The 17,300-nt window shown below is 50.2% G+C and overlaps 1 protein-coding gene across 1 annotated transcript in view; it reads right to left on the minus strand.

The window, feature by feature from the left end:
• Window positions 1-416: 416 nt before the first annotated feature.
• PDE11A (phosphodiesterase 11A) overlaps window positions 417-17,300 on the minus strand; it is an 89,949-nt gene continuing 73,065 nt past the window's right edge. The window contains exons 17-20 of the mRNA XM_061555284.1: window positions 15,909-15,972; window positions 14,893-14,967; window positions 8,555-8,638; window positions 417-645 (exon numbers count right to left, since the gene is read on the minus strand). Coding sequence (XP_061411268.1) covers window positions 481-645; window positions 8,555-8,638; window positions 14,893-14,967; window positions 15,909-15,972 — 388 coding nt within the window. The 3' untranslated portion in view covers window positions 417-480. The remainder of the gene's footprint in view (window positions 646-8,554; window positions 8,639-14,892; window positions 14,968-15,908; window positions 15,973-17,300) is intronic.

Raw genomic sequence — 17,300 nt, forward strand, 5'->3', positions numbered from 1 at the left:
GAAGGGGGGGGGGGGGGAAGGCCACGCCACGCGCGTGCACGAACAAACAAATGAGAGAGCGAGCGGGGGACGCGTCCCGGTCGGCAAGCTCGCGGACGAGTCTTGGTCCCGCCCACCGGGTGACGTCACAGTGGGGAGTTGTCACCTAACGAGCGTGATGGACGGAGACCCCTTCCTCCCCCCCTCCCTCAGCATGCGACCGTCAGGGGGGGGGAGGGGTTGGGGGTCGCTTTCTCGCAGGCAGTGGCGCGCTATAAACGTGGTCGGATCGCTCCTTTCGCCTCCGTCGTGGGCCGTGACTCGCCGACAATCGCCGCGCCAATCCCGGGGGGGGTGGGGGGGGGGTCCGCGCTGACGACGCAGCCTGGTAGACTCCTCCGGGGTAGACGTCGATTTCCACGTCCCCCCCCCCAAGCAGCATGGTAGCTGTTAAATGCACGGCAGCAGGGGTGGCAGCGGTGCGGCGTGGCGCGGTGCCCCTCATCGCGAGTCCACGCCTTTGCCGTTGCTGGTGCCTTCGGGAGTCGGAGGCTCTGGGCGGTCGCACGAGTGCTCCCGGAGCTGGTGCAGCTCCTCCCAGCGGCGCCGGTTCGCCACGATGCCGTCCAGCATCGGCCGCAGCCGGGAGCTCACCGTCACCAGCGTCTGTGGTGGCGGGGGAGGGTTGGGTGGGGGGGGGGGAATCGATGGGGGGGGGGGGTCACAGAAGGGAGCAGTTGGCACAAATCTGTCACCAATTCCTAACGAGTGTAACGGAAGGGAACTCCCCAGCACCTTACCATCAGGGGGCGTCGCATTCTCGCAAGGTGTGGTGGGTAATTGTTAGGCGTAGTACGCTTAATCTTATTTGTATTTTTGTATTTTAAGATTGTTTAATACGGCTAATTAACATTTTACATTCGCATTTTATAAGGTCTACTTATTCATAATTTTAAAGATTTTAGCCCTTTGGTATTACTTATACTTTGTAACGTTAGTATAGTTAGAGTGTATACCTTTTATATAAGTTAAGATTCCTACTTGTTCAATGTATGCACCGTCCCGCCATAGTGAATTCCTTGTTTGTGCAAACTTACATGGCGATTAAAACCGTTTCTGATTCTGATTCTGCCACCACTGCGGGAAAATGTACCTCCAGGCAAGGCCCAACAGGGGGCGATAGCGGGTCCGGTCTGTACTCAGTAGGACGCGTGGGTCCGGCAATCTGGGGGGCGGTTAGGAACCGGAGGGGGACACCCCAGGCCCCCAGTGGGGGCTGGGGGGATTGCGCAACAATCTAGGTCCCTCCAGAAGGTTCCAGAGAGTGGTGGTTGTGGCCAGGGGCGGAGTGACCCTTGGAGCCCCATAAAAGCCGGACCCCAGCGCAGCTCGGGCAGTCAGCGTCAAGCCGGAGACCCAAGAGCTCGCCCGAAAATAGGACCCTGGACCCCAAGCTCTGCCATCCTTCTAAGGGCTGGAGCTCAGTGAGGCCAGTGGTCAGAAGGCTAGGACCCTGCGGATCCCTGGACCCAACGTCCTTATCAGGGCCGGTTCTGAGTGGGCCAGTGGTCGGGACCCGAGAACCTTGGCTGGGTCGGGTCAGCCTCCCCTAGGTCCCGTTAGCCGGAGGGCTAAGAGTAGGTGGTCCCAGTAGCTAGGACACGTTCGCCCGGAGGCGATGCCTCCTGAGGTCGTTGGGTAGAAGGGTCCATTACCCCTTCGTGTTAGGGACCTCATATGCTATTGTTATTGCTAAATAAATGTGTTGCCTCCTAAGAAGACTCCGTCTCCATATAACCCACTACACAAGCATTGGCGCACGCTAAGTCGGTGTCCGTTCATGTCACCGTTATAAGCCATGATCTAGCCACTGCTGGACGATTTCATGGCTCCATCTCCAATTGCATCGCTCCATCTCGGATCGAATCGCCTCCATCTCTGATTGAATCGCTCCGTCTCTATGGCGTGGACATAGCCTCCCTCGTGCACTTTGGTGGTTATCTCTCAAAATCCCAGCCTGACGACACAATATACTGTGCTGCGTGTATCTTTCCCTTCTGCCATAACCCCCATGTGAGTGGGGGAGGTGGAGCCTGTCTCTGTAGGATCAAGTCTGAACGTCTGCCTGCTCAGGCGGGGTGATGATGCGCTTCTGTGCATCGTGCGCGCTTTCAGATGCGCTTCTCCGGCCGTCTGGGACACTCTTCCAATATTAGGAAACCACTGGAACTACGCGACTTTTAAATTATCTAGACTGACGAACTCATTTCCTTAGAACTTATTTTCGTGTTTAGTTTGTTGTCCTTCCCCCGCGCCTCCGATGAGCGTCGAGCGTAGTACATCGCATCTCGCCCAACTTCATCACTACGTTATCTACGGGGAAAATAGTTTTCGTGGAACGCCTTTTTCGCTTGCCGCGGCACTTCTCAGTAACGAATCTCCCGCGTTCAACGAAGACTTACTTGTACATTAATTAACGTTTCTGCGTTGCCCCCCCCTCGCCCACCCCTTGCTGGCCAACACGAAGCCCTACAGCTGTCATGGGCACAGCGGTGGCCCCATTAGGAACACTATCCGGGCTAAAAAAGTCTCTGCTTAGTTTTCCGAGAAGTGATGGAATCGGGCGGCGCACTCCGGGGCGATGCTGCCTGCAGGCTATTCAGGGTGGCCCTGAAGAGAGCCAAAGGCAAACGCTCGCGAATGCGATGCGTGTGATTAGCATGTCGCATAATGCACGCAAGCCGCATGTTCTACGTTGCTTCATTAAACCGCGCGTACATTGCCGCAGTTTTGATACTGTTGCCTCCCTATGCGCACTCTCAACCCACTCGCCAAAGTTATCCTCCAGCAAATTCAAGTGTGCGTACGCAATTACTGAGCCAAAAAGTTAATATTTATGATTTGAACAAAGCATAAAATGTTCAACGTGAAACGTGATTTCAGCTTTGGGGAAATTTGTATTGTTTTTATATCCACTCACATTGAAATAGATGCGTTTAGATTGTTTGGCTGCTACAAATTTCCACATAATAAGCAATTTCGTTGTCGCCAGGATGCTTTTGAAAAATACGTTATTATCTCAATGGGGGTTTATCTGGTAGGACGGGGATGGTTAAGTTGTGTTTGTATGTGTGTTGGTTATTTGTTTACCTCTCTTGTAATTTGCACTCCAATCATGTTTTTGTATTGTTTGTTGTTGTAACGTTCTTACCTGCCCCGACTGGACATCTGTGAAAAAGAGCTTCATAGCTCATCAGATTTCTCCAGTGTTAATATTTTCTCTCTCTCTTGCTCTTCATCAATTTCTCTCCGTCTCTGTCCATTCTGAATGGTCTCACAAGCCTTATCGCTGCTGCTGCCGTTGCTGCTGTCGCCTCGCTGGCCAATGGTGGCGGCTATTGGGGTAGAGAACTCACAACGAAATAAATGATCCAGCAGTAAAGTCCCCCCCCCCCCCCCGCGGCAAATCTCGTGGCGTCAGCAAAAAAAAAAGCGAGCGACCCCAACTGAGAAGCGCTCGCGGGACACTGCTGCGCCCGGGAGGAGCGGAGGTGCTGAGCCGCGTCGAGTTAACCCCACTGCATGTGCACGTAGTGTACCTACGTACGTACGTTGAACTTCTTTCGCACTCTACGTGGCCAACCGGAGGGTGCGAAGTTTGCATGCCCCCCCCACCACCACCATCCCCACACTCCGCTACTGCTGTGCCAGCTCAGTCCCACCGTGGATGAGAGCCACTGGCCGCTGCTGCTGCTGCTGCTGCTTGCGACGTATCGGGGAGCCGAGCCGTGCCCCACCGAGCGCTGTGAGCCGACATGAGCACGGCGCGATGAGTCCCCGCGCTGTGCTCGCATTGTGCCGGCCGTGCCTCGTCAAAACGGCTCTCGCTTGAATTTTTATAGTTATTTTTTCTGACACGCACGCAGTCTAAGTAGTACCTCCTACTGCTGTATTCTCAGCCGTGACTACGAACTCCCAGCCATTTTAATGAGGGCGAAGTTACATTTTGCAGCTTGTCGCAAAACGAGCCCCCCCCCCCCCCCGCACCGCAGTGAATACGGCCGGCACAGCTCCTCTGCCACAGGGCCCAAGCGGCACCAGCGGAGCGGTACTCATCATCAGGGTTAGCTCGGCCCTCTTGAGCCAATGAGAGAGTGTGCCCGTGCGAATGATATAATGGAAAGCGATGTATTCGTTCACTCGTTAATGCCTCTCTGAGTTACGAGGTCCCTTTTTTCAAGAGGGCTCTGCCTGGGATGTTTTGCCAAAAGTTAATGTATTCACGATTTGTGTCTGCTGGTGGAAATTGGCCTGGGTGGGTGGGTGGATTGGTGGGTGGTTGGGTGGGTTAGTGGGTGGGTGGTGGGTGGGTGGGTTAGTGGGTGGGTGGTGGGTGGGTGGTGGGTGGGTGGTGGTTGGGTGGGTTAGTGGGTGGGTGGTGGGTGGGTGGGTGGTGGGTGGGTGGGTGCGTGGCGAGCGAGTCCTCCCATTGCGGCAAAGAGTGGAAGTTCACGCTCGCATATGTAAACAATAATGCTCACTCACAGCAGCATTAACAAATAATGGAACGTGGGGGCTGGGTGTCTTTAATGAAGGTGCATTGGATGCGTGTAAATCACACGCAACTTGCCCCGTTTGCACGAAAATGTTCGCGCGGTTCGTTGATAGGGAAACCGATGACAAATGCCGCGCACTTCATACGCTCGTAAATTGCAATGTACGGTGCGTGTCGTTATAAGGACGATAATAATAATGATGCTGAAGGGAAACCGGTTGTTATTGTGAAAGCACTCCTTGGTACAAATAAAGAAAAGGAATAGTAATTTTAAACAAAAAAATGTTTAATGAAAAGAAATTGCCCTATGCAAAGCCGCAGCGTTTTGATTCCAGCATCAAAATGTGGTGCGAGCGCTGACGCAGTGCTCACGTCAATGAGGTCCTGGTAGACGGTGCGAATTAATAAATTGTTATTTTCGCAAGCCAAGACCCGTTTTACACGCTCGCGTGAAACGGTGAGGTTGGGGTGCCGGGGTGGGGGGCGGAATGTGTTGGGCTGAGTGTGAGTATGAGCACATGCGTGGGTACATATATACGGGTAACGAAGATAAATGTCCCCCGTATAGCCTTAACAGACCGTTGGGGCAAGTGGTGTTAGCGAGCACATATGAAGGCCGGCACGGCACACCGAGGGGGTGGGTGGCCAGCACCACGCCCAGGCACCTTTGTTTCCCCAGTGGCGATGTTTACACACCGCACCAGGTACTCATTTACAGGTTGAGTCGACCTAGGGGAGGCCCAGGACCGATTCAGATAATCGGCACTGGTTTTGGCCGTGCATTACGACTGCAGGCATTGTGGTCTATGCAAACATGACTCCTTGTAAAAAAAGCTGTCAGTTTTGTTGCCAGAAAAAAGGGTAAAAAAACCAATCATCGAGTTCATATTCTTAGGTTTTTTCGGTAAAGTCACGTAGGTAAAACATTAAAATTAATAAAAGTAAAATAAAATAAAAATCACGACGTTTCGGAAGCAACACAAGCTTCCGTCTTCAGGTGGAACCGTCACAGCCCGACAGCTTTATCAAGTAAATGAGAGATTACAGGAGATACCACTCCGTATATAATGGATGAGGAGGGGAGGGGCAGGGATGGCCCACTTTTTATTATTATGGTAAGGTGCGGTTTGAGACTATGAATAGACTGCATAACAAAGGACTGAGCCTTTATTATGGAGAGGTTCGGTTTGTGACTACGCCTAGCCTACATAATAAAAGTGTGAAAAAAGAAGAAAGCTAAACCTGGTAGAAAGCTAAACCTGGTGAAACAACTGGCTGTCCATCAGTAACCTGCAATAGTTTTTTGTCAAATAAGATGGTTCAAATAAGTGTAGTTAAATCTTTTTGCATGGTTAATCACATCTTTCCAATGATTAAAGGTGCGGCTTGAGACAATGAATAGACTGCATAACAAAAGACTGAGCCTTTATTATGGAGAGGTTCGGTTTGTGACTACGCCTGGCCTGCATAACAAAAGTGTGAAAAAATAAAGCTTAACCTGGTAGAAAGCTAAACATGGTAAAACAAAACTGGCTGTCTATCAGTAACCTGTAATAGTTTTCTGTCAAATAAGATGGTCCAAATAAGCGTAGTTAAATCTTTTTTGCATGGTTAATCACATCTTTCCAATGATTACTCAGTTTGTAACCATCATCACGGTTGAAATTATGTCTGTGTTTGTATATTTGTATGGCTTCGTGTACAAACCTTTGATGGTAGCCAGGAGGTTTGCAGAGAACCTTGGTCTCGGAAAAGAATGGTAGTTTACCGTCTTTCTTGGATATTCTGTTTGAGAGGAGGCCTGACGGATCCTTGGGACATTCTGTCTACAGGAAAGCCACCCACACAGATTCCTACTTGAAACCGGATTCCCACCACCACCCATCTCAAAAGAATTCTCTCATCAAAACGCTATACCACAGAGCCCATGGCATTTCTGACCAACACTACCTGGCCGGTGAATTAAGACATGTACATCGGGCCCTCAGGATGAACGGATACTCTGACCGCACTATCCGCCAAGCTGTTTCTCCCACCACACAGAAACAGCCACATGAAACTCCGACCAAAACTATCACGTTACCATACATAGCAGGCGTGACCAAAAAGATCTCCAAAATTCTAAACAAACATAAGATCCAAGTCCGATTCAGTACAGTGCATAAAATCCGTGATCTGATTCCATCTGTGAAGGATGTCGTTCCTGACTTACAGTACCCTGGAGTCTACAAATTGAGTTGCATTTGTGGTGATTGCTACATTGGAGAAACGAAACGTCATGTTTCTGATCGTGTCCGCGAGCACAAGTCAGATCTGAAACACGGCAGAACTGATTCTTCGGCCATTGCCGATCATTGCTACAACTCGGTGGGCTCTCATGAAATTGTCTTTTCCGAGACCAAGGTTCTCTGCAAACCTCCTGGCTACCATCAAAGGTTTGTACACGAAGCCATACAAATATACAAACACAGACATAATTTCAACTGTGATGATGGTTACAAACTGAGTAATCATTGGAAAGATGTGATTAACCATGCAAAAAAGATTTAACTACACTTATTTGGACCATCTTATTTGACAGAAAACTATTACAGGTTACTGATAGACAGCCAGTTTTGTTTTACCATGTTTAGCTTTCTACCAGGTTAAGCTTTCTTTTTTCACACTTTTGTTATACAGGCCAGGCGTAGTCACAAACCGAACCTCTCCATAATAAAGGCTCAGTCTTTTGTTATGCAGTCTATTCATAGTCTCAAGCCGCACCTTTAATCATTGGAAAGATGTGATTAACCATGCAAAAAAGATTTAACTACACTTATTTGAACCATCTTATTTGACAGAAAACTATTGCAGGTTACTGATGGACAGCTAGTTGTTTCACCAGGTTTAGCTTTCTACCAGGTTTAGCTTTCTTCTTTTTTCACACTTTTATTATGTAGGCTAGGCGTAGTCACAAACCGAACCTCTCCATAATAAAGGCTCAGTCTTTTGTTATGCAGTCTATTCATAGTCTCAAACCGCACCTTACCATAATAATAAAAAGTGGGCCATCCCTGCCCCCCCCCCTCAACCATTATATATACGGAGTGGTATCTCCTGTAATCTGTCATTTACTTGATACAGCTGTCGGGCTGTGACGGTTCCACCTGAAGACGGAAGCTTGTGTTGCTTCGAAACGTCGTGATTTTTATTTTATTTTACTTTTATTAATTTTAATGTTTTACCTATGCGACTTTACCGAAAAAACCTAAGAATATGAATCATTGCAGTCACGAAAGCTTCAAATCTAGAATCAATTATCGAGTGTCAGGGTCGCTACTCTGCTGTATTGAAGTTATCTGTAATAAATACGTGTTGCCTCAAGTCAACCCTCTCAGTCGTCATAAAGGCCACTACATATGTACAAACATATACATTTCCCTTTGCCGCAATTAAAACTAAACACAACGTTCTCCTGAAAAATTGGATACCCGCCGCATTAAGGGTGAGCAAAGCAATGCCACCCTATGCCGGGCACTGTGCACAGCGGTGACAAACGGCTCACCTTCCCTGGCTCCGGTGAAACCCGTCCGTGCGTGCAATGCGATTCGGCATTCATGCATGGCTCTATGTTGAACTTATTTCGCACCGTATGTAGCCAACCATGCTAATCGGCTAAGCACACACGTATCCGTGATCATGTGTGTCGGTATATACACAGCGTGTGAGAATCCGCTCTAAATTATACTATATTAAGCAAAACTATGTTTTACTTTACCAGCTATACAGCTCTTTTTCAGAAGCGACCTGGCCATCACAAATGGTAGCTCAACGAAGTGGCTTTTCATCATGTGGACATTTTATATCAGCCAAATAATTCCAAACTATTGACGTTTATTCTAAACGTGGAGGGGAAAAATAACCCGGACAAAATAAGTGTGGCACTCCTGGATAAATGCGGAAATAATAACTTATTTAATAATAAAATAAGTGAGAGACAGACAGACGGATGACAGGGCCGGTGCACGTTCGGGATCTTGCCTGGTAGAGGGGTAGACAAATGCTATCGATCCACTCGAGCTGGAGCCCTGGCAACTCGTCCTTACGGTTTCGATCAAAGATCGCCTGCGCACGGCCGACGACACAAGGTGGGGGGCGGGTGGGGGTGCGGCAAGTTTCACTCTCAACGCACGGGGACTGCCAAGTAGCGCAATGCTGTGCGAGAACACCATCCGCAGTTCGGCAAAGCTGCACGAGCCCGTTGACGACGTCAGAGTAGGTGGATCACGGAGAGACGGCGTTAAGAGAAGAGCCGGGTGGTTTGCAACGCGGCCGCTTTCTCTGCCCTGGCAGCTCCCCACCGTCTCCGGACCCGCCAACCGCTCTCGACCCTCAATGCTTTGTCGTGGACCACTGTGCTCTGGCATCATCAAATCGTTTCGAAATTCAGAATAAGAATCAAAATATTTATTTATACTGGAGGAATCTGACCCTACCGGACAAAGCCCACTGAGGTAATAACAAATTGGCCCATCATCATTTGGACATTTCTAGCAGAAAAATTTGCGAAATAGTCTAAAAGACATGTTTCAAAATCGTACAGAGTTTGCAACAGTTCCGTGGACGAACTGCCCATGGCCCCAGCGCACCGCAGCTTCAGGAACCTCACTGCTCTACCCACGGCACGCACTCTGCCCTCTCAAAGGATTGCAGTGACCGCCGTACCCCCCTCCCCGCCACATGAACCGCCAACTCACCCCCTGTGGACCAGATCTCCCGGGAGAAACGGCGGAGGAAGTCGAGTCGCGGTGCGAGAAATAATTTAATTGCCGTCGTCGCTTCAGCCAGCCGCTCCAAGCCGCTGTCGATTCCACCCCCCACCCCCCCTATCCCCACCAGTCGATGTGTGTGTCTTTTTTGCCCGGGCAACGCCAGATGTCTGTGTGTGTACGTCGATGTGTGTGTGTGTAAGTCCAAGTGTGTGTGTCAGTCGCTGTGTGTTAGTCGATGTGTGTGCATGGCTCCATGTGAGTGTGTAAGTCACTGTATGTGTGTGTCCATGTGTATCAGTCGATGTGTGTGTGTACGGCGATGTGTATGTGTGAGTCCATATGTGTGTGTTAGTCCATATGTGTGTGTAAGTCTAGATGTGTGTAAGTCAATGTGTGTGTGTGAGTCCCTATGTGTGAGTGTAGGCCAATATGTGTGTTAGTCTATGTATGTGTGTGTGAGTCCATGTGTGTGTGTCTCTTAGTCGATATGTGTGTGTGTAAGTCCATATGTGTGCTTAGGTCGATATGTGAGAGTCTACGTATGTGTGTGTGTGTGAGTCGCTGTATGTGTGTACGTCGATTTGTGTGTGTAACTCCATGTGTGTGTATCTAAAGTCGATGTGTTTGTGTGTGTGGGTCAATGTCTGTGTGTGTGTCTGTCTTTTTCGCCCGGGCAACGTCGGGTACTTACCGCTAGTATCTTATCTAAAAAAGTCATTTTTTGTCTGTCTGTCTGTCTGCGCACGCGCGCTTTTGAGGGATTTGGCTCACGAACCGTGGGGTTTACGTAAAAACTTAAATATAAAAAGAAATAGCTAGGCACCACGCCGTAAGCGCCGTGCTTGGCATAGGCTATTCCTTTTCCACATCCGTCACCTTTAAATTTGTAAAAATTGCGTTTTTGTGCGATTTCTCTTTATTTATTTATTTCCCTGCCCCGCTCAAGCTGCACGGGGGTTGCCCCTGGCAACGCACGCACGTCATTAGTGGAGGGTGGGGTGATTTCTCCTTCGCATTCAAAATGTAAAAAAAATACATGCAACGCTGATGTAAATTCATCAAAGTGTCATGTCCTCTTCTCTCCCCCCCCACCCCAATGTATGCACTTACTACTATAGGGTCGGTCGATACTAATATTATAGCGCTTAGATAGTATTATTGTAGCGCAGGCGGGGGGATGGTGGGGGGCGGGGGTAGCAGCCCAGCCCCCAGCCTCGGCTGGCTGGGCAATCTAGGCGAGGCCGAGGGCTCTGCACGGGACTAGGCCTCACCACGGCACTCTGTCAGGTGAGTACTTTGTGCTATAGAGTCGACATATACGGCTATAGAGTCAGCATGTACTACTGTAGTGATAGCAGGTACCACCACAGTCAGTATGTACTGCTGTAATCATACAGGTACCACCACAGTCGGTATGCACTGTTGTAATGAAACTAGAAACCACCACAGTATGCACTGCTGTAATCATAGCAGGTCCCACCACACTCAGCATGCACTGCTCTAATCATAGCAGGTACCACCACAGTCAGTATGCACTGCTGTAGTGAAAGCAGGTACCACCAAAGTCGTCAATATACACTGCTGTAGTGTTAGCAGGAACCACCACAGTTGGTATGCAATGCTGTAGTTAAAGCAGGTACCACCACCGTCAGTATGCACTGCTGTAGAGAAAACAGGTACCACCACAGTCGATATGCACTGCTGTAGTGATAGTAGCTACTGCTATCGAGTTGGTAGATACTGCTATACAGAGTTAGTAGATACTAAAACAGTCAGTATATACCACTACGGTCAGTAAATACCACAATAGTCAGTAGATACTGCTATACAGTCAGTAGATACTACTACGGTCAGTAGCTACTGTTATAGAGTCAGTAGATACTACTACGGTCAGTAGCTACTGCTATAGAGTCAGGAGATACTACTATAGTCAGTAGAGACTGCTATAGAGTTAGTAGTTACTACTATAGTCAGTGGATACTACTATAGAGTCAGCAGATACTACTATAGGGCCGGTATATACTATGGTCAGTAGTTACTAGTCAGTAAATACTACTAAATAGTCAGTAGCGACTACTGGCTCCGTAGATACTACTGTACAGTCAGTAGATACAACTACAGAGTCAATAGATACTACTTACTCTGTTTTACAGTTGGGTGTGTAGGTATACCTACGCGGGGGTAAAGATATTTTTTTAGGGGGGGGGGTTGACAATTTTCGGAAACCTTTTAAATCAACTATTTACCCCCCACTTTCTTGTGCAAGCCTCTTATAATTTTGTTGTTGGAGAAATGGACAAACGGCCCATCGGGCTTTCACAATACCTTAGTATCCGTGTATGTGTAATAAAAGACTCTGTTCGGCACTGCTGGTCTCCGTTGGTCTTTTATTCAAGTTCTTTCTCCGTACCCCGCTGGTCTTCTCTGCGGACCAGCGTCGTCTCACGCACGCCCTGCGCGTGCTACCTCCTCAGCTCCTCCACTCTTCCTCACACCCCGCTGGTCCTGACAAGGGACCAGCGTCTCCTCTCGCGTGCCGCGCACGCTCCTCTCGCGTGCCGCACACGCTCCTCCGTTAGCTCCTCCTCGCGCGCGCCCTGCACGCGCTCTCCCGTCAGCTCCTTCTCGCGCGCGCCCCGCACGCGCTCTCCCGTCAGTCGCTCCGCTCCTCCCCGCTCCGCACACCGCTGGCCGACAGTGTGCCGAAGCCTCATCAGCCACGTGGCTGATGGCGTGGCGGCCACTCAACGCGGTCCCGCTTTTTCACTCCAACAACTGACCCTGATCCCTTCCGGGCTCCCACCTATATCTTCTTTCCCACGTGACCCTGACTTCCTCCCCTCCCGGATCGTCAGATCCGGCCTTCCCATACTGGGCTCCGCCCCCCAATACCCCGGGCCGTGTGATTGGGCCAGAGCCCAGCAGCAACCCCATTTACGCTCGCATTACATAAGTATATGTCAGGTTTTTAAGAGAAGATTTGAAATATATTTTTTGCCTGGTTAACGCCAGGTACTTCCCGCTTGTCTAACCTATAAACCAACTCACGTACCAACTCACGCGCCTTTCGTGGAGGGGACGGCCCATGCCAAGTCGCACGCCTTCGGTGGAAGTGAGGGGGACATTTTATTTCGCGTTAAAAAATGCTTCAAAAATACACTAAACGCTGAGCTTGAATCTTCACTGTGTGATGTCCCCCGCACCCCGATGCGTGCAGTTACTAATATATACAGTCGCTAGATGCTACCACTACAGGCCATATATATTACTGCAGAGTGGCTGGGGAGATCGTGGCTGGGGAGGGGGGGGGGGTTCAGGGGTAGCAGCCCAGCGCCAGCCTGCCAAGGTGCCACCTCGGCCAGCTGAACAATCTAGGCGAGGCCGGAGGCTCTGCACGGGACTAGGCCTCACCACGCCACTCTGTCAAGTGAGTACTTTGTGCTATAGAGTCGATAAATACTGCTATAGAGTCAGTATGTACTACTGTAGTGATAGCAGGTACCACCACAGTTGGTATGCACTGCTGTAATCATAGCAGGTACCACCACAGTTGGTATGCACTGCTGTAATCATAGCAGGTACCACCACAGTCAGTAAGCACTGCTGTTAGATTTTTAAGAGTAGTTTTGAAATATTTTTTTGGCCAGGCAACGCCGGGTATACAAGCTAGTATTATATATTTTATATATACATATGTAGACAGTGCCTCTCGTTCCACAATCACAAAGTGTGGTTGCTAAGCACAGCCCCAAAGGCCCCCAAAACGTCATGCGGCCAGCAACGAACCGCGCTGCCGCCGGTGTAGTCGATCTTCTTCTTTGGTACGGCTGATGTAGCTGCAGAGCAACAACTACAATTTCACATTCAGGTGGTCAAGCCAGATAGCCGTTGTTAGGAATAGCGGAGGGTACTGCTGTGATGTCTCCTTCGTATGTGTAGCGATACACTCTGAGACACTAGGAATAGGAGGGCACTCTATTTATTATGGCTTTCACAGGGTACAAGGGGTAACTACACTTTAGTCAGGACAGCTAACAGACTGCCTGACTGACAATGCCGAGAATGTGAAGACGGTGACGAAGACTCCAGCAGACCGACGGCATTCCACTCCAACAGCCCCAGACCGTCGCTTGGGTCCCCTTTTATCCTCCTGGCATGGCCTCGCTCCACCCCCGGCCACGCCCCCTTTCTGGAACCTACTACTGAGTTCCCGGGCTCACCTCATGTGCCCCCTCTATCAAATTTGCCCTACATCCCTCTCTCTGCTTATCACGTGACCTGTTGACAGAGAGGGCTGCTGCAACCGCAGATCCCTTTCTCTGCCAGCAACCAGTGCTATGCTTCATAGTAACCCATTCCATGTCACTACATATGTGTGGATCGGGCATTGCATTGTTGTGCGTTGTCCGGTCTGTTCTGGATGACCACAGTTGCACACTACTGGACAGTGTAAAATTTTTGTGCAACTCGGGTGAAGTGTGACTCGAAGCGGATGGAAAGCGGCCACTGTTGAAACCGCAAACTCGCAGTGCGCAGACTTCCCTTGGTTCAGGGTCGCGGGAGACCGCGGACAACTGGGAAGGCAGCCGATGCAGAAACCGGAGCTGCCAACGATTGCCCAAGCTCTGTGGCCCAATATGGGTTTTTTTTGGTAAACTCCATTAATAAGTGATTATACACTGCGGAACACTGCTGATGAATTTAATTCAGTTTCTTTTAGTTTTTTTTTGGGGCATAATTCTTAAATAATAACCTGCAAAGATGTCAGGGACAAACATTGCTCCTAGCCTAACCTCCGCCACTGATGTTATTATTTTGTACAAAGCATATTTATAGGATTTATTTTCAATAGAGAGGCAGTAATACAATGGCATTTCACGGGGAAAATGTATTTCATTTGTTCAGGGCCTGCTAGCTGCAACCACGGCATCAAGTTATCCTCCTGGGTTTCTGATTGCATAGCTATGCGCAAAATAGGTGACCTTGGTGCATTCTCCTGCAGTAATAAAAGAGCAGCCCCCTGCACATAAAACCCACACTCCTATACGTTCCTGGTATATTGGCTCTTCGTCTCCCCCTTTCTGGCCAATAATATGAAATCGGAAACATAAAGGGACACAGTTTTTTTGTTACCAACAAAGCATCCGAAGAGGAAATGAATGAGTGAATGAGTGAACGAGAGGTGTCGCGACCGCCCCCCCAGACGCAGAGGCGGCGTGTGCTGACAATCCTTCCGCCAACACGAGCAGAGCCGCGTCGCGTTTGCTGAGCGCAACGCGGAGAAAAAGAGAAGCAATAGTTCTGAAACGAAACTTAAGCAATTTTTTTCAATTTTTCAGAAGTGACCTGGCTATCACAAATGATGGCTCAACTTTACTGGAGGGGCGCCACGGAAGAATATTGCATCACAAAACGTGTGTTGGATTTGAAAAAATGAGACGGAAAATAGCGCGCTGAGCGCTTTGTGAAGATTGCCTCCTCATTGCAACAAACCAGCGCGGCCGTGCGATCAGAGGCGTGACAAAGCAGCCTCTCGTGGCACCAAGTAAATCGATGGTACGCACGTACGCGGCGAGCGAGATGCGGCAAACCAAGCAGAGCTCTCACCGCGGGCGTGAGCTTCAGCTCCGATCGCTCGCGGTCGCCCTGCTCAAAAAACTCGCTGGTCACCAGCTCGGCCACCTGCACGCCAACGGAGACACGGCCCGACACGGGGGAGATGTTTAGACATGGCACCAGGTTCTCATTTCAGGCTGAGCCGACCTAGGGGGAGTCCCAGGACTGATTAAGATGGCTGTGAGCGAGAACCGATCCCAAGTCGCCGGGTTCGCAGCGCAGCATGCTAACCATCACATCCACCGCTCCCCATATACATGCAAAGACAAAAATCCCTTGCATAGCTTTTAACAGACTGTTGGGGCGAGTGCTGTAAGCGAGCACCTATGAAGGCCGGCATGGAACATGAGGGGGTGGGTGGCCAACACCACGCCCGACCGCATTTGTATCTTCAGTGGCGATGTTTACACATCGCACTAGGCACTCATTTGAGGCTGAGTCGACCTAGGGGAGGCCCATGATTGGTTCAGATAATCGTCACTGGTGTTGGCTCACCGGGTTCGTAGTGCAGTGTACTAACCGCTACATGATTGCTCCCCACTGTGCATATATATGCATACACACACACATACATTTCTGTCCTGGCAAACCTGGCAAGTCTCCCCAATGCATTACAAGCCCCGAATGTGTAACAATTATAATAAGTAATCCACCGCAAAAGATAACGCGTTTGTCTCCTTGTAGTTCTCCCCTTTTTGGTATCATGAGATGCCCTTTTCTCTCTTCCCACGATGCATCCCGGTGATTAGAGGGGGGTGGGGGTTAACCCTGCTAACGTGTGTAAAACCTCACTAGCGGAGTCAGCCAAACGTCCCAATGTAGGACTCCAGAGCTCGCAGAATTATTGGTGCTGGGCTCTGGCTGCCTTGCCCCACTTGTCTGTGGTTTCCCGCGCCTCCGGAACGAATCTCTCCCTCGCCCTGAGAGCGAGCGAAAGACTGTCGCTGTTGCACGGTTCCGAGCAATGGCCGGGATCGAGCGGAAAGACTGAGGTGCGCGGCCCTTGCCTTCCTCGAGATGTCCCAGGGCTTGGTGACGGCACCCAGGTCGCACGCCGTCATCAGCATTGACCTGCGGGGATTGCAGCACCACGACCTCGGCGTCACACAGGCGTGCGGGCTGCGAACGTTCACACAACGACCCATGACCGCAGGCAGTGGCCGACAGCGGTTAGCTCCAACTCATCGCCTTAACTGACGAGCAATTCACTCCGATGGATGGAGCGGCGGCTACAGGTTATTCAGAAATACCCGCGGGTTTCACGCAGGGGCGGATGGGTGGGCTAAGGCTGGTGCGGTGAGGGGGGGCGGTCTCCCAAACAACGCAGACGTTGGATTTATGAGTTGGCCGACGATCGACATTCAAGATCCGTAACTAAAGCGGCCCTAAAATTTCAGATCTAGAATTACGCAGGTGAATAAAAAATAATTAATAATATAAACGCCCAACTTTATCTGTGATGAATATGATGAACGCTGCACTTCCCGTCGATTTCATGCAGGGGGCGCTGCAAACCTACGCGCCCCGTGCATGTGTAGGGGTGTTACGGAGGGGCTGTTATACAATGGGATCAGATGGGAAAGAAACACAGTGGGCGTGGCTATGTCGGTGCACGGGAAGGTGCTCCCAGCGACGTCCGCATCGGGCAGCCTGGGGGACTGACTCGGAGCTGGGATCCCCCGGGGCCCCACCCCTCAGCGGGGGTTTTGGTATAAAAGGGGATGAGCCGGAGGGCTCAGGGAGAGATGTTGAAGCTAACCAGTGAAGACTGAAGATCGTCATAGATAGAGCCCTGGACTCCCCTGGATCGCCACCCTTATCAGGGCCGAACAGGATCGAGCCAGTGGCGTGGTCCCGAGAGCCAGAGCTGGTGCTCTTGTAAGAGCTGGTCTGGGACTCCGGGTACCGTGAGCCCGACTTACCAGTGTCGGGCTAGCTAGCCTCCCCTAGCCTGTTAGTGGAGGACCCAGAGGTAGGCTAGGCGTAGCTAGAGAGTGTATCCCCAGTTAGACGGGTGAGGGGGCCGATACCCCCTCCAGTGTTGTATGTCAGTGTTGTGCTGTACCGACACATAATAAATACGTGTGCCTCCAACCCCGGCGTCCAAGTCTCCTGGAACACTATTACACATGAACGACGGAGGCGCAGGGACAGATGTTTGATTACGATGGAATAGATCTGCAGATGGCGGTCTCAATGTCGCCTTATCTCGATCCCACAATCCCAAACAGGTGAAAGTCCGCATCGAACCGAACCCCCAGCAAGGACATCTACTTAACGACGAGAGATAATTCACGCAAAAAGTCGTTTTGAATTAAGTCTTCCAGATGTAAAATTATATTTATATATAAACAACTTTTTCTGTCTATGATGAATATGATGAACGCTCGAGAGAGAGA

This window comes from Lethenteron reissneri, chromosome 21 (assembly GCF_015708825.2).
Source record: "Lethenteron reissneri isolate LAM-NWPU_2019-01 chromosome 21, ASM1570882v1, whole genome shotgun sequence".
Classification (NCBI taxonomy): domain Eukaryota; kingdom Metazoa; phylum Chordata; class Hyperoartia; order Petromyzontiformes; family Petromyzontidae; genus Lethenteron; species Lethenteron reissneri.